Genomic DNA, 23,081 nt, shown 5'->3' with positions numbered 1-23,081 from the left:
CCCCCCCCCCAAGTGTGCTGACCTTTGTAAGAAAAAGTAAATATTGTGAACATAACAGAATCTTAATTTATCTTTCAATGTTTTTTGTCCTAGAGTAAAGAAATTGGTCTACAGATGCATGAAGAACTCTTGAAGGTCACCAATGAGCTATACACGGTAAGTAATGTGTTCTTTCTACTCTTCTTTAAGCTGTGTAGTGAGGATTCCCTTATTCAGGATCAGAGTTAATGTAATTGGTTATGTACAGTGTGAAACAGTTACTTTTGGAGGCTCTCTCTATCCGTGTTACAGTTACTGCCTTTTTAGGTTTTTTTTAGTTGTTGGAAATACTGGGTTTTAAATCGGGTTTGACTAGGGCAGAGAAAAACTTACCAGCTGTCCTAGTCCTACAGTGGAGAGATTTTAAAAGCCATGGATTTAAGACCATATTATAGATCACATGATCTGATTCTTGCAGTTAAGTGGAGTGGAGGCCCCTCAGGCTGCTTTGGGTTAGATACAATATGATCTTTACTCATTGCTGTAACGTTCAAACCTGCTGGGGCTTTCCTGATGCTGCTTTTACTCCTGTTTTCTGTAGTCACTTTTAGGTGTCATCAGTGACTACAGTTTGAGCCAGGTTCTGATAGCTCAGTGGAGTCACTCTGAATTGGCACTGTTTAAGTGCAGTTGTATCTGGCTCTTCTGTGAGTTCTGCTGCCTGCCCATGTCCCACAGTTGATGATGGCTTAATCAGGCCTTCAGCAGGTAAATTTGGTATCACTTTTCTCCTGTAAGTGCTGTTCTTCCTGATTTAATTCAACAGTGGCAGTTTCCTCACAGACCTCATCTTCCTAGGTCTAAATGAAATCATGACCCTGTTACCTGAGCCCACTACTTCCAAAGTAGGCTTTCATGAGAAAGACGGTAAAAGTCCTTTTGTTGCTCCTGATCCTTGGCCATCAGGAGTTGGTTTTTCATTTCTGTTTGGGTTTAAGGATTGGTGATGCATTCTAGGAAGCAACAGAACATCCATCTTACCTAGGAAAAGTCAGGCAATTTAGTTGAGCCCCTCAATCCTATCTGTTCCCTGGACATAAATTGGTCCACAGCAGGTTTATTCCTACCAACAAGATGGATAATCATGTTGTTCCGGCACTTTGATAAACTGGCCTAAACAATAGACCATGAACTTTTTTTCTTTTAAATTTCTGCTAAAATCTTTAACTATGAATAGCTAGTTTCTTCATTTAACAGGCTCGTTTCTGCACAGGCTGCTGGAGGATTGAATTGCTCTGTGGGTTACTATGTGGGTGGGTGATCAGGAAAGATTAAAAGGGCCAGATTTGGGAGTGAGTTGATGTCTGGATGTCAAAGGTTTATTAGTGGCAGTAGGAGATTAATCTTAATTTCAGAAACAGTGTGATTGCTCCACCCTCATTTTGCATCTAACTTTAAACCTACCAATTGGATCAAGCTATTCAAAGCCCAGATGTAGGATAAAGACGCCAAATGAAAGACAGGTTTCAGAATAACAGCCGTGTTAGTCTGTATTTTCAAAAAGAAAAGGAGTACTTGTGGCACCTTAGAGACTAACCAATTTATTTTAGCATAAGCTTTCGTGAGCTAAAGCTCACTTCATCGGATGCAACACCGTGAATTCAGTCTAAGTCTCAAAAGTCTGTTGGGGTCTGAAATGAATGCAATTCTGTAAGACAAACTTGGAGTGAAATCCTGGCCCCATAATCAGTGACAAAATTTTCAACACCTTCAGTGAGATTTCGCCCGTGGTGCTTTTCTGCTCCCACATTCTGACCTGGGTGTGCTTAAATGAATAAAAAGGCGAACCACATTACTTTGAGTTGATCTACCTATAATGATGGCCAACGATCTGTCAGCCTTTTAGAAATGCGTGGCCTGGAAGAGGCATGCTCTTTACAGAAATTACAATGAAACCGGTTCAAGAACTGAGCCTTATTAGGCAGCCTGTTGTCTTAAGAGATCATCCCAAATGTACAGAGTACAAATCGTATTACCTTGGTTAAGCAACTGGCTTGTGTCATCTCTTGGGTGATTGTTTAAAATGTTGTAGCATATTTTGCGTGCAGGATGATCCAGCATGGCAGTGTTGCTCTGTGACTTGCCACCATCCCCATGATTGAAGTGGTGTGGTCGTATTCTCAGGCCTTGGCAATGTCTTGTAATGAATCAAGCAACTGCCCACATACTTAAACAATATTTGACAGCTAAATCACTGTTGTGTAGAAATGGGGATAAAATTTGGAACCATTGGCTCGAAAAATCAGTCTTCTCCCTCTTATGCTAATGGAGGTCCGTCTTAGCTGGCAGTAATACAGTAGTAAGTCATTTATCTGCTCTGTTGGACAGCCACTAGGTGTTAACATTATCACACATGCTGAGCTAGCACATTGCATGCTGTGTAGGGCTATATCAGCATTACAGTATTGCACTTCTTTACTGGACTAATGTTCATCAAGTGGACTGACTTCCCTGCATGTTTTCCAGCTATGCATGATAAAAGAGGAAGTTGTGAGCATCCCATGCATGTTTGTGCCCTGGCTAGGACCCTGGTGGGGATTGTGTGAGGAGAACTGTATAGAGCATGTGGAAACTTTTGCACTGTTTAACTTGCATCTCAGGGCTTTGCTACCCACAAGCTGGAGCCAAACTAACTAAATCTGTTTGAATTCACACCTTTCATTATTTTGATGTAAACCTGTGTGTATTGACTCTCCGGGTATGTGTACCCTAGAGATGGAAGATGTCAATTCTAGCTCGAGAAGACATACCCATGCTAGCTCTCCAAGATACCAAGCTAAAAACAGAAGTGTAGCTGTGGTGGCCCGAGCGCTAGGAGGGGCTAGCTGCCCTGACTACATACCTATGATCTCAGATGGGATTGTACTCCGGGCAGCTAGCCCTTCCCGCAACAACTGTCATTCTGTTTTTAGTACAGTAGCTTGATCAGAGCTAGTGAAGATAGGTCTCCTCAAGCTGGAATGTACATGTCCCAGCTATACTACAGACAAACCCTTATTTTGGAATGAATGCCCTATTCATTTAAGTAAGTCCGTAAAAATAAAAAAATTGACTTAAGTTGCATCAAAATTTCATCCTGAAATAAGAGCATCCACACACAGTCTTGCACCAAAGTAATTACGGTGGGAATTAAAATGGATTTTGTTGTTTTACTTCCAATGTATGTGTAGATAAGCCCTCAGAATTTGGGCACAAGTTGATGCAAGGTTCATAAGTAAAGGTATGGTGTCTTCACTCACCACTTGTTCCCTTTGTTGTATGCATTCATGTTTAAGGAAACGTCAGCCAAAATTTGGGTCAACATAAATAGCTTCAAAGTGAAGTTTCAATTTGTTTAATAGAGCTAATAGGCTCTATTTCTGTTTCTGTAGGCGCAGTGTAATTACTTGTTTTGCATGTGACAATGTTTGTTTCACATACTACACAAACGAGCACCCAGTTAGAGGCGGCATACTGAAAATTGTCAAAGCACTATGATGTATAATTAACCTGGGGAATTCACTGCTGCAAGATATTATTGAAAAAATTTAATTTTAAAAAATGATTGCATACTTGATATGTATTAGAATAACATCTAGAGCTATATTAAATTAGGGGGAAAATTATAAGAGCCATCAGCCCTTGTACTTCAGAGCAAAGCTGGTTGCCATTTGCAGTCAGGAAATTTCCTCCTGGAGTTATGTGCAATGCAGGTGATTATCCCTTCCTCTGTAGCATTCGGCTTTGGCTGTCGTCAGACAGGACCCTGACCTGCTTGGCCTTTTTTGGCCTAATCCAGCAGGCAGTTCATATGTTCTTAAAATAACAATAGGGTAATAACACCAGCTCAGAGTGGGACAGAGATAAATTCCAGCCTAGATTAGAGGTATGTCCCCTTCTTGGGCCTGATGCTGCACCTTTGACCTCAGTAACAGTTGTGTTATTGACTCCACTGGGAGCTGGATTTTGGCCTTTGGTCCTCATTCAGCAGAGCACTTAAGCCCATGCTTAACTCCGTCTTTGTTCAGCGAAGTGCTTAGCATATGTTTAAGTGCTTTGCTGAATCGGAGCCTTAATGAGGAACTATTTAAAAGCCTAAAGCGCTCTAGCTAAAGGCAGCAAGCAGCACCATTTATGACTAGTAATTTTGACTGTGGCCTTTATTCAGAACGCGATATTAATATTGCAAAACGCAACTTGTGGTGTTAAATAACTAATGAACATTACAACATATTTTTTCCTCCTTCCATTGTAGCTAATTAACTTATTTGCAAAAAGATCCCAGGGACACTGCTTTTCTTTATGACCCAATAGCTTAAGACAGGGACAACATGACTTTGTTCCAAGTGCTGTCCAGAAGGCATGAGAGGATTGCAGATTGGAGAGTAGATTGCTATAGGTAGACATCCTCCAGAATTAAGAGAATACTTAAAATAAATAGTTGTTCCTTTCAGCCTGGGAATTTTAAAGACCAGTTCATTCCTAGAGTATTAAGTGGCATCAGATGAGAGATAATGAGGGCTGTCGTCTGTACAGCAAACTTTCCAAGGCAATGGTGTCACTGACACAAACTTCATCCGTTTGGAAAGAATCAATGATATAAAATGATTCTTTTGTGCTGTCTTAGAGCTAATTAGAGGAGGTGCAAATTGGACAAGGAACAGTCAGTTGAAAAGCGCTGTGCTCTACTCTCCCAGAAATTATTTGTATTCTTGCTGCTTATGAGTGGGAGATGCTCTGCAAATCGGAATAAGCAGAGCCTATCCTGCAGTGAAGTTCCAGTCCTGTAGCCCCTATTATCCTCCAATCCTGTATGCGCATCAGGCTCAAGTGGGAGTAAAACATGGTGGGGAAGGAAGACTTTTAAGCAAAATAATTATGATAATGAGCAAACATGACCGTGAAAAGGGTGTAGAGTGACTAGGCTGCAGTGGGAGTAGGTTATGTTCTATAATGCTCTGTAATAAGGTATTTTCCTTTTTAAATCAGTCTTTCTTGCACAACAAATGTGAGGCCTGAACTAAAGCCCATTCAAGTCAATAGACGCTAGCTGACCACAGCGGTCTTTGGATCAGGCCCATGCTGAACACCATGGTAGGTACAGAAGCTCAAACACAGCTGACAAATAGTCGTGCTGAAAGTTACTGTTTGGGCATAGCAGTGTCCAGGTCCAACGAACACCTCACAACCTGGGGACAAAAACCTGGTTGTATTTAAAATACCGACTGGGCCAGGGTTTCACTGTCAGACCTTCTTGTTACACTAGCACAGTGCAGTTGTGTATGTTTGGGTCTCTGGAAATGACTGGGAGCCCTCTCTTGTGATAGCCAAATATTGCCCAAAGTGCAGCCATTCCATTCATCTTTTCCTCTCTGTTTTCAACAAAAAGAAGCGGGGTTGGGGCAGGGTAGCAGAGGAGGGATTGTATGAAAACCCAGCAAGTCTTTCTTCCCCATTGGTGTATGTAGCATAGGAGGTGTCGGTCTGGTTTGTCTTCTGTGATTTTCTTTAGGGAAACTGCAGCTGCAAACACATGTGGAAAGTTATGGACTTTGTGACATAACACAGGACAGGGCAGAAATGGGACTCAAACCTCCACTCGCTCTTCTTTCCATTCTTCTTAAATTATAAATCAGAGACAGCATGTTTCTGGGGGACTTTGATAAGGCATTTGAAGCTCATTTAGAGGCTATGTTTATGCTTGGCTGGGAAAAAGATCTTATGTTTCAGCCGAACCTCTTCCAAGCAAAACAGTAGGTTCTTTTTGACAGCCACAGCTGTGGAAAATGCTGTGTTTTTTCTTCACAGGGTCTTGTGCAAACTTCCTTTTTATTCTGCTTTTGCTTTCTGTGGATGCACACGCCTTGCAATTCACTGATATGCGCCCCCCTATCCCCACCCCACCCAGCAACAATAGTTTCTTGTAGCTTCCATCCAAAAATGTTACTTAGCCCAGCTTTGTTCAAAACTCTGGCAGAGCTCACAGTCAGCAGCGTACCTGACTCAAGTAGTGGGTTTGTTGCAGGGAAGCTGAGACTTTCCCAAGGTCATGCAGCGAGTCAGTGACAGAGCTAGGAATGGAGTGCAGAGGTGAAATGCTTACCTTACTAACAGTGGGAGTTCTCCTGACTCCAAGGCCTGTGGCTGAATCCCAGGGCCATCCTTTCCGCCAAAACATAGGAAACATTTTTATGCCTCTGCTGACAACTCAGCTGACATTTAAAAGGAACCTTTTGCCCAGGTTAAAACTCAGTTCAGAGGACATCATTTTGGTTGAACTATATTTGCTTTTAATTGAGTCAGGAGGATCTGTTTGCCAGCAGGTATTGATTATTACTTGACTTGTCTCTTGTTCCTGTCTTCCCCCCCACCCCTCACCAGGTACTTTCTGTCCATGTGAAAGATTGTTATCCTTTGACATTATAGATTTGTATTGCAAAGAGTTGGTGTTATCTTGGACGGGGAATATAAAAGGGGCTCTGGTTTGGAGAAAAGGCTCATTTAAAGAGTTGTCTATAGCCATTATGGAGAACAGTGGAAATGTTCATGAGAGCATGAAAGCAGATTGATTTTTGTTTGTGATAATTACGTTGGGCCAAATTGCCACTTACGTGGTTTATTGCTGCCTATGGGGCAAGAAGATTCTGAGAGCATAGACTCGTGGAACCTGATTGTTCTATCTGGCAGGGCTGCAATGGGAAGGAAAGGCTATAAGTAGGGCCCTACTAAATCCACAGCCATGAAAAATGCATCATGCACTGTGAAATCTGGTCTCCCCACCGCTCTCCAGCTGCCCAGCTCTGAAGGCAACACCGCTGCCAGCAGCAGCGCAGAAGTAATGGGAGCAGTACCACAACACCCTCCCCCCCCCACGCAATAACTTTGTGACCCCTCCCCCCACAACTCCTATTTGGGTCCGGATCCCTACAATTACAACACCATGAAATTTCAAATTTAAATAGCAGAAATCATGACATTTATGATTTTTAAAATCCTCTGGCTGTGAAATTGACCAAAATGGACTGTGAATTTGGTCAGGCCCTAGCTATATGGTTATATTGTTGTATTACCTCCTGGCTTGCCTCCACTGATCCCCATGGTAATGGCAAGTATTGTTGCCCCAAGTTCCCATTGGTAGGGGTGGGATGTTGCATATTGCTGTGGGGGAACAAGTGTAAGGTAAGAGGCCATCACTAGTTTGCTTTAAGGATCCTCACAGAGTTCTTGTGGGGTGGGGTGGAGTGAGATGGAGTCAATGCCATGGGGTAGTTGTCACCACCCTACCCCTCCACACCTCCAGAGCCTGAGCCTCCTGGAGCAAACCCTAGAGAAACTTCAGCCATGTTGCATGGGACGGGAGGCCCATTCTTTGGCGCTCCCCCTGCCCTGATCTATAGCCTCCATTTAGTTTCTAGTGCGTTATGGAGCAGTAAAATGTGCCCTGTTGTGCAGTTAGGAAGCTAGAACAGTACATTACCAATGAAAAGCAAGTGCAATGTTTACTCTACAGTCTCACAGACGTGTGCTGGTTGACAGGGTCAAAAGCAAAGCCCAAAGCCGTGGAAGATCTCAAAGGCCAGAAAGATCAAATCTAGCACATGTCCCTTTAGGGTTTGGTTTGGATTCTAGCAGCCATCTGAAGAGCCAGTTATATAACAAGGTGTGCTTTAGGCCAAAGCTGTCCCTCCATTCCATTTTTAGCCAGGGATACAGGGTTATTGCCCTCTGGAAAATCAATGGCTCAGAAAGAAAGTCCTTGTAAGTTTATTTTCTTTAACATTGCCTAAAGGGTGAAGGGATGGGGGGGGACAAACGGTCTGTGCTAATCTGCAGGAATATCAGGCTGTAGTTCAGTATCCCCCAACGATTCCTCTTTCCATCCCCATCCCCGAGTCAGACAATTATAAAGGGCTCTGTAATCACAGACAAGGGCTGGCGGGTTACATTCTGTCGTTTTCTCCTGCCTAGGGCTTCCCTCTCGCTCTACTTCCTTGTTCAAAGGATGCTAAAAAAAAATGCTTAGCACAAAAAATTTAGTAGATCAACTTGAGCAGTGTGGGCCATTTCCTAAATTGGAGTAAATCGGCGCGGCGCTGTAGATGTCAGTGGTGCTACATTAATTTACACCAGCTGAGGATCTGGCCCTGTGTTCGCTTGGGCTGATTAAAGGCACGGAGAGCTAATGTACTGCTCAGCCTGACAAGAACTTCAGGGAAACACTGGGATAAATGCCCAGAAAGGGGGACACCATCAAAAAGCAGAAATTAGTGTGGGATCAAAGACCAAGATTTCAAAGTGCCTAGAGATTTTAGGTGCCCAATTTGAGAGATGCCTTTTAAAGGGACCTGATTTTCTGAAAACCAGGCCTTCTATGCCCAAAATCCGCACCCCAAATCACTAGTAAAAATTGTGGTCAGCGTCTTTGCCATGAATAAAATTTCCTTTGAGGTAGATATCCTGGGCAACATCCAGACCTCATTGGAGTCCATGATAGTCTTGCCATTGACTTCAGTGGGGCTAGGATTTCAAACCTTGAGTCCAACTGATTTATGGAAAGCTTAATGGGGGAAAGGGAGAGAATGCAGGGACTGAGTGGGACAGCGGTGAATGTGGCTGTGAAGTGAGGACCACGCCTGGTCATGAGGGGATGGCTGAGAGGCAGCCAGCTCTGCCAGGTATGTGCTTACAGATTCAGAGAAAAAAAGAGCTGTCCTGCAAAAAGGCAATCCTTGTATTCGTGTTACAGATCCCCTGGCTGGTTCCTTACCTTGCAGGAAAAGTTTCTTTTAACCAGCCTGTAGAATTTAACACAGAATGATTTTCCAGTGGCAGTTCACAAACTCCTCATAAATCCATCCCCTTGTCACCTCCATTCCTTCCGATTCAGCCTCTCACCAGTGCACCTGATTTACTAGAGGTCCCCCTTACTTTTAGACTTACATGTGCCGATAGCCATTGCAGACTGGTGTCCTCTGGCTGTCTACCAACTGTGGGTGTAAAGATGCCGAGTCAAAGGGAAGCTTAATTCGTGTTAATGGTGGGAATGTCTCCCCATGTCATATGTGATCCTGTTAGGAGCTGAATGCTTTTCTGAGAGCAGCTGAGCCCCTCCAGTTATGTCTACACTGCATCTGGGAGTGAGCCTGCCAGCCTGGGTCCAGAGACTTGCGTTAGCGCACAAAAAATAGTAGTGTAGACATTGCAGCTCAGACTGGAGCTCAGGGTCTCAAGCCGGGGTTGGGGTGGGGCTGGGCCTGACATTGCTATTTTTAGTGAACTAGCGTGAGCCCCATTAGCACAAGTCTGTGGACCCAGGCTGGAGGCTGGCTCCCAGATGCAGTGTAGACATACCCCAGGTTCCACTGGAGCCAATGGGATGTGAGGTTTAGCACCTCCCAGAATTGAGCTCTTGGCATTCCCTTCTCTGCTGTTTTGGTTGCATCCTATATTTTAATGCCAAGATCATACTGTAATGTTGGTGCTTCGTAGGCGGAGAGCTTTGCTGGCATGTCTTCAGTTTGGAGGGTTTGGTGCCATTATAGCATTGGGCTTGAGGTGCAGAAAGGGAGAGATGCCAGGGTCTTTGCCTTTGCACCTGGGGGCTGTGGCCTGCTCTCATCCTTGTGTTAGGAGGTGCTCAGAGCTGCTTTGAGTCCCATTTTAAAACCTTACTTCTCAAAGCCATCAGCATGGCAGAGTGAGTTTGGTCTTTGTAATTAGTGTTCTGTTAGCTGCTTGCTCTCTGTGGTAAATGTCGTCATCCGTGTACGGGTCCCTGAGAGGTCAGATTAGTTCTGAATAACCCCCTTTGAGGAGGACTTTAGAAACATTCTTAAACCTTTAGAAAGTGGCATCAGCATGGGTCTGTTTGTCTGTCCGTCTGCCTCCCCTGCGCTGGGGGAGGCCGGCAGGGGCTCCTCGCTTCTGTTCCACCTAGGGAGCCGCTCACCCAAAACCAGGTGAGGAGAAAGGGGATAGAGCCATAGCACTACCCCAAGGGGAGCAACGTAAAGGCTGGTGTAAAGCGCACACCCACATGTAAAGGAAGAGATTGTGCTGGTGTGAGGCACAATCTTCCCCAGCGCTGCTCCTGGGGCCGTGTAGTTCCACACTGCACCCTATGCAGGGCAGTGGCATAAAAGCCAGAATCTGGCCCTTCATGATTAGCCATATTTCACAGCCCCATTGACAGCAGCGTCCAGACCATTAACATGTAATTCTGCTCTGCAGAGACCAATCCAGCATCTCTGGCCTCGTCAAGGCAATGTGAAATAAAACGTCTGAGTCCTGGAGCGAGCTGATGAAAGGGGACAATGCGACTGAAGGCATAAAGAGAGAGGAGCAGATGGGTTTTTCTTGCCAAGACTATTAAAACGATCACACTGTGCCCTCTGATCTTTTATTTTTTAAAATGTGATTGTCGAAGTGAAGCATCTGTAGATGTTTTCCTCGGGACACACAAACACCACACAACTCGAGCTGCTCTAGTTCCTAGTGGGATGGGCGTCCATGTTGTCAAATCCACCATTGCATTTGACGCCAGATAAGGCACTAATTGGAATGGGCACTGGAGATCAAACTCTGTTTCACTCTGAAGCAGCACCCCTCCAAGTTAAAGATGAGGCACGTCGGCAGGGTGGTGGAGGGTTGAGCTTGCCTCTGCCCAAGCTGCACCTGTTTCTATGGCTAGAGAATTTGAGCCTGGTTCTCAGTTACTCAGTTCCTGGACTTGGGAAGAGGAGGGTTGGGGTCAAGATAGTATCAAGCTACCTTTGCGCACCCCGTGTCCTGGAGCCATGCAAGGGCCTGTCTGGCCCCAGCTCAGAGCTGCTGTAAGCTATGTCCTGTTTCCCTGTGGCTCTGAATAGCAGAGAAGCTGCCGTGCCATGGCCTAACACTGGGGGATAGGGACATGGATGATGTAGAGTTACGCCAGCTCTGTCCTGGCTGTGGAGATGTTCTGTTTAAGGGTTAGTCTCAGTGGCTGACCCCAGCCCCCTTTAAGAGGTAGCATCAAACAGTCTTAGCATACCTGAGAATCCGGCCCATGGTCTCTAGGGCTCTCCAGCCTGCACTGTGCACAAGCACGGACGCTGTAAGTGTGGGAGACTCATTACCTTCTGTCTCTTCAGGTGATGAAAACCTACCACATGTACCACGCGGAAAGCATCAGCGCTGAGAGCAAGCTGAAGGAAGCAGAGAAGCAGGAGGAAAAGCAGTTCAACAAGTCTGGGGACATCAGCGTGAACCTGCTGCGGCACGAGGACAGGCCTCAGCGCCGGAGCTCCGTCAAGAAGATTGAGAAGATGAAGGAGAAGGTGGGTGGGAGGAATAATGAGCCTCCCGCATGGCTGACAGCTTCCCTGCTGATGGGTGCAGTAGTGGATGCCAGCTACATGTGTACTGGACTAGATGTGCAGACAAAAATCTCTCTGTGGCAAAGGTTTCGGCTCCAGCATTCATCACTCTCCTACAACCCTTTCTGCAGCCTTTGAAGGGATCCGGGAGGAAGTCTCCTGCTAGTTCGATGCTCGTGAATAGTTCGGCGAAGAGCAGTCTGGGGATGCTATAAAAAGTCTCTTTATTGGTTGTTAGTAATGGAGATGTGCCAAAGTCAGTAGGCAGCAAGGGTTTGATTCAAAGTCAGGCTGCGACCTTTGAGCAGAAAACGGGGCCTGGGGAACAACGTGCAGCACACATCCACAGAGAGGATAAAATACGTGGTTAGGGACTGATGGGGCCAACCATTAAATATTGCACAGTGCCTCAGCGTGGAGGGGGAGTTGAAAAGGGCAGTTGAAAGGGCCTCCCAAAAGCAATGGCTTTGAAAACCAAACACAACAAAAAAGGCTGAGGCAGCCAGCACAAACTAGAGCAAATGAAATGCTTATACAGGAGCTACTCAGACTGTGGCCAGTGGGTCCGACTGATTTTAATCACACAAAATCTAGGACCTGAGAGACTTTGTCGACTGCTGAGGGAGGGAGCCTAGCAGTAAATCTAGTCTGCCACGGTAATGCTCTGTCAAGTAGACAGAGAGGACACGGTGGAGGGGAGGGTTGTGGTCAGCTTGCAGACTGTATTTCACTGCTTCGTTTTTCATCTCCCAAATCTGTTCTTGTAACAATGAACAGTATATATTCCATGATTCATTAGATCAGAGACTTGAAGGAAGAGGCTTGGATATTCTTTTCACTGATCTGTGAGCTAATGGGGCAGCATTCTGATGGGGCTCTGAAGAAAAAATGCAGCCCTAGTGCTGGCAAAACCCATTACCTCTTTCTTCTCCAGGCTGCCAAAAACCTTGCATTCTGCAGATTCACAGAAACTCCAAATATTGTCATTCGGGCATTTTTTCTGATTTTCTTTTTTTGTGAAAATGAAAAGTAGCCTCCCTGGCCAGGAAACTGTTAGTTAGATGTGTGTTTACCCAGCTGTGTATGTTGCACTGGAATATGAGATAGCAGAAAGCCCCTTGCAAGGATCAGGCACTCTTGTTTAACTTCTTGATTGGAGACCACCCTGAACAAATGCCCTGAACTTGTAGGGGTTTGAATTCTGGATCCCCTTCTGAATTTTGCAGCTTGAGCCTTTGGACCAGATTCCACAGCCAGATGCAACTGTATAAATCTGGAGTAATTCCAGATATACATCAGTGTAACTGTGAGTAGAATTTGGCCCTCTAATCTTGACTGATGCCAAATCTTCCATGCATGTGCAGATAAGATAATTGTGCTCTGAATGCATTCTGTACATTCAACTTGAATGCACTTGCTGTGCTGTTGAATGCATCGGGTACGTTCAGATGGATTCACTTGTTGTACTGGTAAAGGTATATGCTGCATCCTACCAAGAGGGTGTTACTACGTGACACCAGCACAGCAGTGCACTATGGAGGACTTGTAGCAAGAGGAAATGTGAACCTCCTGGATAACTTATTTGTCTCTTTACATTCTATTTTGCTTTTTCAGAGGCAAGCCAAATATTCTGAAAACAAGCTGAAGTGCACTAAAGCCAGGAACGATTATCTGCTGAACCTGGCAGCCACAAATGCAGCCGTCGGTAAATACTACATCCACGACGTCTCTGACCTCATTGATGTAAGTGATCCTTCTCTCCGAATGCATCCGCCCCTCTTCCTGTTGGCAAGTAAGCAGCCGAGTACTAGACACTGATCCTGTTGCTCACCCTGGTGTGCGCTGTGGTAATAAAGGGGAGTTGGTTGGCATTTTGAACTCTGGCTAACCTGTGGGTCTTTTGCAAACATTACAGTTTTTTTGGTGTTTTTTCTCAGCGCTCCCCCCCACATTATACAAGGATAGTGACAGAAGCGCAGTAGTCATCATATGGGAGTTGGCCTTTAATACATTTCACGGAGGCCACATGAAAGCAAAGTCATTGATTCATTTTTAGTCAACATTTAAACCTCCCTCCTCAACAGTTGACAAAATATAGATTTTTTTTGTTGTTGTTATTGGTAACTATCAATACATATAAATTAGAGCAGGAAATGAGTCAGTCCTCCAAGATGCAAACACCCCAAATGGAGACGTTTGGATTTGGAGCCAGGTCTAAACTTAGTGGTCCAGGGCTATCTCTAAGATAAATCTACCAAGTACATATTATTTTAACACTTACGGCATCTTTTACGTCATCACACAAGAATCACAAGATTTTGGCTTCAGTGTGCCACAGTTATGGTTTCAGTAGAAATTTCCAGAGAAATATTTGTGTCTGGATTGGCATCTTCCTGTAGCCTGTGATAGTAGCCTTGTATGAAATGGCTAGAATACACTATCACCCCCTGTATGTGAAGGTTTACAAGGGCATAAACAGTTAGAGTGGAATTCACCCCAGTGCAAGAGGGCCTGGAAAAGGTACTGTGCATCATATAAACTCTTTAATAAGGAGCTTAAGTGATGGATAGGGTCTTATGTGGTCCTTTTGAGGTGGGGTGAATTTCACGCCAATGCAGTAACATGAGATGGTTGAGTGTTCTATAAAATGTTTTAGCATACAAGTGGGCACACTTTTATTTAAAACAGATATGAGTATCTGGACTGATAGTGAGATGGTTTTAGTGGTCTCGTCTGGCCTGCCTAAGAATCTGTATTTAAAATGGATGAAAGAGAAACCTCTTGAAAATTAGGAATCTCAAATGGTTCTTTATTATGGAAGGTTTCAGAGTAACAGCCGTGTTAGTCTGTCTTCGCAAAAAGAAAAGGAGTACTTGTGGCACCTTAGAGACTAACCAATTTATTTGAGCATGAGCTTTCGTGAGCTACAGCTCACTTCATTGGATGCATACCATGGAAACTGTATGCATCCGATGAAGTGAGCTGTAGCTCACGAAAGCTCATGCTCAAATAAATTGGTTAGTCTCTAAGGTGCCACAAGTACTCCTTTTCTTTTTATTATGGAAGTTAGACATTGAAAAACCTAATTGTCCTCACTAAATCCATAGCAGTTTCCGCTGATTTCAGTGAGAGCAGGTTTGGGCTGGGTGTCCCTGCTCTATCAATTTAGCATTGTTCCCCGTTATAGGCCTGATCCTGCAAACACCTATGACTGAGCCCAGATCCCAATTCAGAAAAGCACTTGAGTATGTGCTTAAGTCTCATGCTTTCCTGAATTGAAATACTAGTGCTTACAGTTGTGAATAGCCCCATTGCAGTCATTACTCATGGATGCAAGCCCAGTAGTAACTGCAGGATCAGATCTTATGTATTTCCTTTTGTTTCATGCTGTGTACTTTTAAGTGATTCAAGAAATGGGATTTCCATCACTTCCTTTGGGAGGTAATATCACAGCTTCATAGTTCTTACTATAAGGAATTTCCTCCTGCTAGTCAGTTTTAACTTGCTTCAGTTGCAGAAATGGTTATATAAATAACACGGATCTATCTGTGTGCTATTTGTCCTGGTTTAAATGTCACTAAAATGCATTATTTAAAAAACCATGGGAGTGTTAATTTCTTTTAATGAATTTACAGATCATATTTATTGGTCTAGTTAGTAATTTAAAGGGAGGTTTGAGGTAAGACTTACAGGAATTTCAAGATTTTAGTTTGATAGAAATGTTATTGGGTACAATTTTTGAGGCTCTTTTTCATTTTGGTTGTGTTTATTCATATTAAAAACAAACAATAATCCCTTGCCAGTGGAAGTGTACGAACAGAAGGATATGAAGCTGCCTTACTGATTTGCCCTTTGGGTTTCTGTAGGTTTTTTTGTTTTTTTTTTTAATTTTTTTTAATGAGAGTGACTTTTGTTTTCCTGGAGAGTTGCTGAATTCCAGTTTTAGCTCTAGCTGTTTTTATGTTGTTCCTCCCAAGTTTATTTCGTTGCTGACACTTCCGTTGGAGTCAGCAGATGGCTTTTCTTCCTCACTCCAGGAATCCCTTCAGGGGACTTTAACTAAAGCATCTTTGACTCTGTACAACTATATGTGCCTAATTATATATTCTGATTGCCAAAGAAAACAAAGTATTGTTAAGGATGCACGAGCCGTTCATGGGTGTCCTAGTTTCAAATCCCCCAGGAGAAGAGCAGTTTATTTGAACAGGCTTTTATACAAATCCAGTGTGTTTCACAGGAGCACTGGAGGGGAGATTTCAGTACACCCCAGAATAAAGGGATCCCATTCACTGTACCACACCCCATGTGTGTAACTGGTACAAGAAAAAAACTTGGTGCTGTGTGTTTTAGATGGAATGTTATTGTAACAGTTACAGATCTGGATTTCTATCATCATCTCAATCTATAGTTGGTAAAGTACACACACACACACACATGAATCAGTTCATCCACCACTTCAATGTAGCCACTTATGGGGCGGAGCTCAGCTGTTATTTAACAGCATGGGGCTGTGCTGCACAACTGCCTTGTATAAGAAAAGTGAAATTCACCCGGTGCAGAGAGCCAGCACAAAGCCTATGCATCCTAATTTGAAGGGCATACCTGGAGTTTGAGTGGTGCATGGCCTTTAGGCCTGGCCTCTCTGCAGGGGTGAGTTTTGCCTGAAGAGAGGAAGAATACCATATTCAGGTGAGAATTAAATCTGAGCAAAGGGCCTAAGAGGAGACTGACATTCTTGAAAGGGCTTCGGCTTGATGTATTGCAGTTATGATTATACTTCCAGCTGCTCCACCCAGCATCACCAAGAGTGATGATTAATGATGTAAAGGGTTTTCTCTCTAGAACATAATAGGGGTTATAGAAGGGCTCCTACAGGCAGTTCATATCCAGCACAAATTGCCATTTAGAGTTTTATGACTTGTATGCGTGTCTGAACCATCAGATCACTGGAACTGAAATTTAGCAGCATTTAAAAAAAAAATCCTGGCTGGGTAAATGTCATCTATTAGGCCCAGCTTTTACATTTCTCATGTTATCAGCGCCAAAGCAGAATCACAACTATGTCTGCTAAAGAGTTGTCTCCATTTTGGTGAAATACAGGGTCTCAGCTGCTTGGAGGAAGTGGAGTTCTTTCAGGACATTGGATTGTAATGAGGAAGTTAAAACTTGATCAGAGTAGTCATGAATTAGCACACATGACTGTCCTTTGTTTTGCCTCAAGTGGGCTTTGCTCCATCCTTCCTGATGGGGGTAAGGATTTACAACATAGAGAAAGGAGTGTTAGACTTTTTCATGTAAAGAGTGTCCTTGTGCAAATTCCTCAAAAGAAGCATGGATGTATTTTAGGACTCCTGGGTTCTTTTTTTGGTTCTGTTACTGATTCATAGCATGATCTGGATTAACTTCTGATGGTAAAATGTGGATAACACTATCGATGCACCTTTCCTGGGGTTTGTGGGAGGTATTTGTAAAGCATTTTGAGGTAGTCATATGAAATATGTCATAGGACTTAGTAGGTGGTAATATGTGGAAATACAAGTGCATATGTCCTTGCTGAATCGCCTCTGTATCCTGCTGAAACTGCATCTAGATATTAAAGTGATGGGTGTGTGTGTCATATCAAAGACAGACAGCTACATAGATAGGTAAAGGGGCAGTATTCTTAACAACCAGCCATTCAGAAAAATGAGTATATCAGGCAGTTTAATGTTGCACTCTATTGCCGAGTTGTATGGCACGAGAAAACTTCGCTGATGGCATTGCCATTTGTCACACGGTCAAATAATGCCCAGTCAAGCAGGGAAACAGAGATGCCAGTCAAAGTTATAGTGCTAAAAGTCCTCAAGCAAAGCGATTTGTTTCCATCAAAGCAAAATGTTTGGTGTTGCAAATATGTCAAGAGAGTACAAGCTCAAAAAAAATAAGACCCTCTAGCTGGGGTGCAGGAACAGGAAAATAGTTTCTTTCCTCTGCTATGGCAAGAGTTTAAAAGCAGCGTGTGGAAGGTGTAGGACGAGGAGCTATTGCTGAGTCTCAAGCCTGTCATTGGAGAAGTTAGAGTAGTGGTCTCCCTCCTTAACGAGGGACTAAAGTCTAGTGGCTAGAGTGGCAGATGGATAGTGTTAGGACTCCTGGGTTTTATTCTCAGATTTGTAACTGATTCATTCTGTGACTTTGAACAAGTCACTCAGAGCTCGATTGTGCAACATGGCCTTTCATTTTGCAAGGCCGAAACATTGCACCCCCAATTAATTGCATGCACCAGTGGTAGCATAGGCTAACTACCAAATGGTGCCCTGAATCAGGAAGTTAAATATGTAGGCCACAAATGTATAAGCATAGGGTAGGTGCCTAAATCCACATATAGGCTCCTAAATAAACACGGGCCTGAGGTTCAGAGGTGCTGAAGTCACCAGGAGATACTGATGCTCAATTCCTTGAAAATCAGCCCATTATTATTTAGGCACCCAGGGTAAGCATTTACAGCCAAAATTGCCATAATTTCCACCCACAATTAACTGCCTGGGCATAACTGTGCCTACAAAATCAGAAGCCAGGTCTCTTTATCTCACTGGGCTTCATTTCCCCCATGTTTATATGGGGATATTATCTCCCAGATGGCAGATCCTCAGCTGGTTTAATCAGTCTGACTCTATTGACTTTAATGGAGAGGCCCCCATTTGGACAAGCTGAGGCTCTATCAGAGAGCATATTTGTCCCCTAATCCCTCTATTTTTCTGTGGTTGGGACTGTTCTTTCCAAATACTGTGACACCCAGTTGTACCTCTGCCTATAGCTTCAAGAGATCTTCCTGGCTTTCCTGTCTTCCCAGGAATTTCACAAATAAATCACTGCTTCTGGTTGAGTCATAAACATACAAATGATGGGAAAAGGAAGAGATGCAAATCATAGCGGTCCAGGTTCTGATCTCAGTTACCTGGGGTATATCAAGAATTACTCGGATTTACACCAGTGAAGCTGAGCTCAGAACTGGATCCAACATGGTTTTTCTTCTCTCCTGTTTTTTTCACTTGAAGAAAGTGACACTTGGCATCAGCATTTTATTTCCCTTATAAAAGGCCTTTCAGTTCCTCTGAGCCCCAGCACCCCACTTAACTTGCTGGCCTGTGTCTCGCGCGCTCTGTCAAATGTCAGACGTCCTGAGGGCAGACAGAACAAGGAACGACTGGTCGTGGGTGCTGTATGCAAAGTGCAGCTTTAAGAACGCCATCACGCGTAGCATTTTCTGTAACTCAAAAGTAGCCCTCTCTGGGTTGCAGGTGCCTTCACTTCAGCTTGATATACTGCATGTCTCCAACTAAGAGATCTCATTGCTTCAGGGGGTTTCAAATAAAGTCAACAGCGTAGCAATAAAAAGAATAAACAGCGTCTCTCACGGGGAATTAGACTTTCTCAAAAGACTCAGTGCAGTTCTCGACAGCCTTTACTTCCCAGCCTGCTGTGTCCGTATTCTTCAGTTTCCCACTGAGGAGGCAATTCTGCAGTGCCACTGGCAATCCTAGCGCCTGATCCAGTCACTTCCTCTGCCACTGCGGGAGAAGGAGGAGAAAAAAAATCTTTTCTGTGAAAGAAAAATGAAGAAGACTTTGTCAGGCGGTACTAGAGAGAAACCTTCCTCTCCACTCCAGTCACTGAATGCCAGTTTAGAGAGCTGTGTACTGAGGAAATATGTGCACTGCAGGACCGTACAACTGAGAGTATTCATTCACAGTGAAAAAAGTAAACAGTAAGGCATGTATCCTGCATCATTTCATACACACAATGAATGGCTGAGAAGGACTTTTCTTTTAGAAGGAAAAAAGCTAGTCTCTAGATAAGCTTCAAAACATGATCTGAATGTAACCAAAGTAGCAATGGGTGTCAGAGTTTGGAGAGAGCCTGCAACAATAGCCCTGAAATATGAAGTGTCCATTCATTTCAGCGGGCACTAGCTCAGATGGTAAGGGTGAAATTTTAAATGTCAACATTAACTATTTTGCTATAAGAAAGGCGAGGAAGGATCATATTATGAAGATCCATCGCAAAATTTTCCAAGGTGTGGGGTGAGCCCCTGTATGTGAAAAAGGATTATCCAGGGGTAGAGGATGGGGTGCAGAAGATGTATATGTTTAACAACTAGTGGTTTAACAACACATGGTTGCGTTGCAGAGGTGTGCAGTTGGTTTCATTTTCCCGAAGGTGGGCTCTTCTCCGAAAAGTTTTGGGAAATACTGGACTCAAAGTATTTTCCCTGATAAGTATTTTTGTGATAGGTTCATCTGGACATTGCTTTTGTGAAGGTTTGATCAGGTACCATAGAATAGTCTAGCATTTGAATTAGATACAGTGACGTGGCTGGAATTGTTTTTAGTCTGATATTACACAACATACCCATGCTACACTATGGATTTATTTAATGCAGTGAACGAGGCAAGTACAGATTTGATTAATTGGCCATAATGGTCAGTTAGGTAAATTAGTACCTTTATGAATAAGAATCTTTAGGTTTAGGCTGAATTCTACCCTTAGTTATACCCTTGCAGCCTCACTGGACTAAATTCATCCCTGGTTTAAGTGTACAACCAGGGTTTGGCCCCTTGTGTTCAGTGAGGCTTCAGGGATATTAAGAGGACAGGATTAGGCCCTTTGGTATTTAAATAATGAAACTCAAACATCTGAATCAAATCCTGTATGATAAATAATCCCATGGATCATAGGGGTGGATTCTGCCATGTGTGCTCATGTTGACTGGTACCTTACTATGTGAGTATCCTCTTGGAATCAATGGGTCCATTTGTGGGGTAAATCACTACTCAGCTGCGGAAGGGTGGCGAAATTGGGTCCATAGATATTAAAGATAGAAAATGTCTGTAGATCCTCTGGATTATTCCTAGCCAATTAATTGTTCTCTGTAGAAAAATTTTCAGGGTTTTGGCCAGTCCAAGTTTCAGTAATTCACTTGATAGGATCCCTGCCTGTTCCCTTGGAAAACTGTACCACAGTCTAATAATTTCTCCCTATTTTCTTTCCAAGAGAGCAAAGGGGTGCTGCCTTCATATGTCAACACAGCAGTCCTTGGAGGTTTAAAGATTCAGAACACTGATTGATAACAAGGTCATAATAATCCCTTAGCTGTGTGCACAGCACCTCCTGTTAGTTAAAATGGAGCCTACTGACTGCTCTGTGCTGACCACAGAAGCTGATGTTTTGTTTGTGGACATGGGGATTATCCAACCCTTACTTTGGTAGGGATGATCTCTTTTGCTGTGAGATGGCTTAAGCTATTCCAAGCCCTGGCTTTAAATTGATGGCTTCTTGCTAGATATTTCTTGAACGTTATCAGATGGGGAAGTTTGTGGCTTAACTCCTATTCTAGGCTGTGGCTACCAAGGCTAAGCTGGGCATGCAGAACTGGGAGGAAATATTCAAGAAAGATAAAATGTATAAGCAGAGAAGCTTTGAGTCCTTAAATATGTTCGTGTGTTCCTGTGAAAGGGCTGTTCTTGAAATGTGATGCTTTTGTACAATTGTTTGCCCTCTCCCCTTTGTCCTGATTCACATGACAAGCATTTGTATAAAATATTACTTCATGGTGATAGAGAGTAAGTTCAAGGGACCCTCAGATACTGCAGCAGTGAGGGTCATATAAGGACCTAGACAAATAGGTGTCTGTCTGTCTGTGTGTGTGTGTCTGTCTCTCTCTCTCCCTCTCTCTGCAAGTCTTTCCTATATTCTGAGAAAACCGGTTTTACATTTCCAAAGGAAAAGAACAGGTAGCTTCATATGTGTTGTCATGGAATGCTGCATTGGTTTGTTGGGTTCTACTAGTAGATATAGAAACTGTGCTCCAATGCAGATCCCGGGACGAAGATATGAGAGCTGAGGACAAGCATTCCTAGTGGAGGGGATCAGCTATGGGACTCTCTTCCAGAGCTGCTCAGGCAAATCCAGAGTCTGGCCATCTTTAGCAAACATTGCAAAACCGTACTCTTTGAGAAAGCCTTTCCACCGTAACTGATGCTTGCAATAAGAACAGCCTCCTCTATCCCAAACACTTACCAGCCAGAAAAACCCTATTCTAATCAGTTTTGACCCCAAAAGGGAGATGTGCCAGAGACTCCATAAAGTCCTCTATTGATTTTACTTGGAATATGCTCAGATACTATGGTGATGGGCAGCAGTATAAAACCTCTGGACAGATAGGTAGATGGATGGAGGTGGGGCCAGTTACTTGGATTTATTTGATGTATCTGAGAGCAGAATCCAACATAAGACCTTTAAATAGAGCTCAGGACCTTCTAGTTCCAGCCCTGTGCTTAATCCAGTACGTTCTCTGGCACCATTTTCTTTTTTCTTCAGCTTTCTCAAAATTCACAGATGTGAGTTTTCAATCAAGAGCCTCTTTTTAATGTTTCCTAACATTCCAAGGGTGTGCAATTCGTTCCTGTGCAAAGGGCCAGCAAAAGGCCTGTGCACCACTTTGGTCCCGCATAAGCTCTGTAGATACATGTAAGTGGTTTGAAGGCCTTGAGCTAGTCCAGTTTCCACTCCTAGAGAAAGCAATTTTGCATTAAATTTGGGCAAACAATGTTGAAATCATATGAAATTGGGGCAATTTCACAGAAATTTTGTGAATTCAGATCTTTTGAAGGAGAAACAGTGTCTATTCTAAATATGCTGCCCAGTTCTCTTCCTGTCCACTCAGGAAAATGCAGAGCTCTGTTGTGATGCACTGCAGCATTTTGCTATGAGAAGTTACCAAGAAGCCAGTTTGATAGGTGGTGCTGATGATCATGCCTAGCTGTTTTTTGTAGCACTTTTCGTCAGCAGAGCTCTAGATGCTTTACAGAGGAGGTAACTATTATTATCCCCATTTTATAGATGGGGAAACTGAGGCACAGAGCGGGGCTGTCACTTGCCCAAGTTCACCGTGCGGCTCTGAACATTGATTGGGGCCTCCGTGCACTGCAGAAAAATTAACAGTAACTAGTCGTGCGTCAAAGTGCTTTTAGTTCCCATTGCATGTCAAGCCAATGCTCTTAATAAAGAAAGAAGATGGTTTTGACCTGTGTCCAGAGCATATTAATAAATTTAGTTAGAAATAAAACAAATGCAGACCTCTTCATTTTTTGAAAACTCTTGTTTAATAATGTGGCCAAAGTGCACATATTTTCTTTTGCCAAAGTTGGCACCTTGTAAATGATTTCTTCCTTGCTTGGAAAGTTCATACACTGGTCCTATTTGCCAATTCTTTTCTGTGTGCGTGCTGGTTCAGAAATATCATGGAGCCTGGAAATCATCATTGTATGAACACCATGAGGGAGATTTTGCTTTACCTTTGTGTGAATAGGGGTGGTAGTTTCCCTCAGAACAAAATGTGCCCGCTCTCGACAACTTTTAGTCCATCCCTGAAGCGAGGCGATGACTCGCTGGCGCGGCACCTCCTGCTAGTTGTCCAGGGAAGTAGCTCTCCAGCATATGGAGCACCCTCTACAGGCCGGTGTCTCTCCTGCCGCTGGCCCCGTGTCCCTCTCGGACCCCGGTGCCCTTTACCCCGGGGTTCTGCTCCAGCACTACTGCCACCAGGATGGAGCTCCTCAGCTCCCTTTGCCCTTCCCCAGCTCTGCTCCACTTCAGGTACCTTGCTCTTAGGCAGCTAGCCTTTCCCACTCCAGGGCTAGAGTGAGACTCCTTCAACTTCTGGCC

The 23,081-nt window shown here is 43.8% G+C and overlaps 1 protein-coding gene across 3 annotated transcripts in view; it reads left to right on the top strand.

Annotated features, from left to right (window-relative positions):
• The window catches only part of SRGAP3 (SLIT-ROBO Rho GTPase activating protein 3), a 226,581-nt gene that overhangs the window by 153,628 nt on the left and 49,872 nt on the right, over positions 1–23,081 (top strand). For all 3 annotated transcript variants that reach the window (XM_073351215.2, XM_073351214.2, XM_078853575.1), the window contains 3 exons: positions 94–156; positions 11,151–11,336; positions 12,990–13,118. In XM_073351215.2, the coding sequence (XP_073207316.1) occupies positions 94–156; positions 11,151–11,336; positions 12,990–13,118 (378 nt within the window). The remainder of the gene's footprint in view (positions 1–93; positions 157–11,150; positions 11,337–12,989; positions 13,119–23,081) is intronic.

This window comes from Lepidochelys kempii, chromosome 7 (assembly GCF_965140285.1).
Source record: "Lepidochelys kempii isolate rLepKem1 chromosome 7, rLepKem1.hap1, whole genome shotgun sequence".
In the NCBI taxonomy this organism is placed as follows: Eukaryota; Metazoa; Chordata; order Testudines; family Cheloniidae; genus Lepidochelys; species Lepidochelys kempii.
The sequence above is the reverse complement of the archived record's forward strand: the minus strand, read 5'-3'. Positions and strand labels throughout refer to the sequence as shown.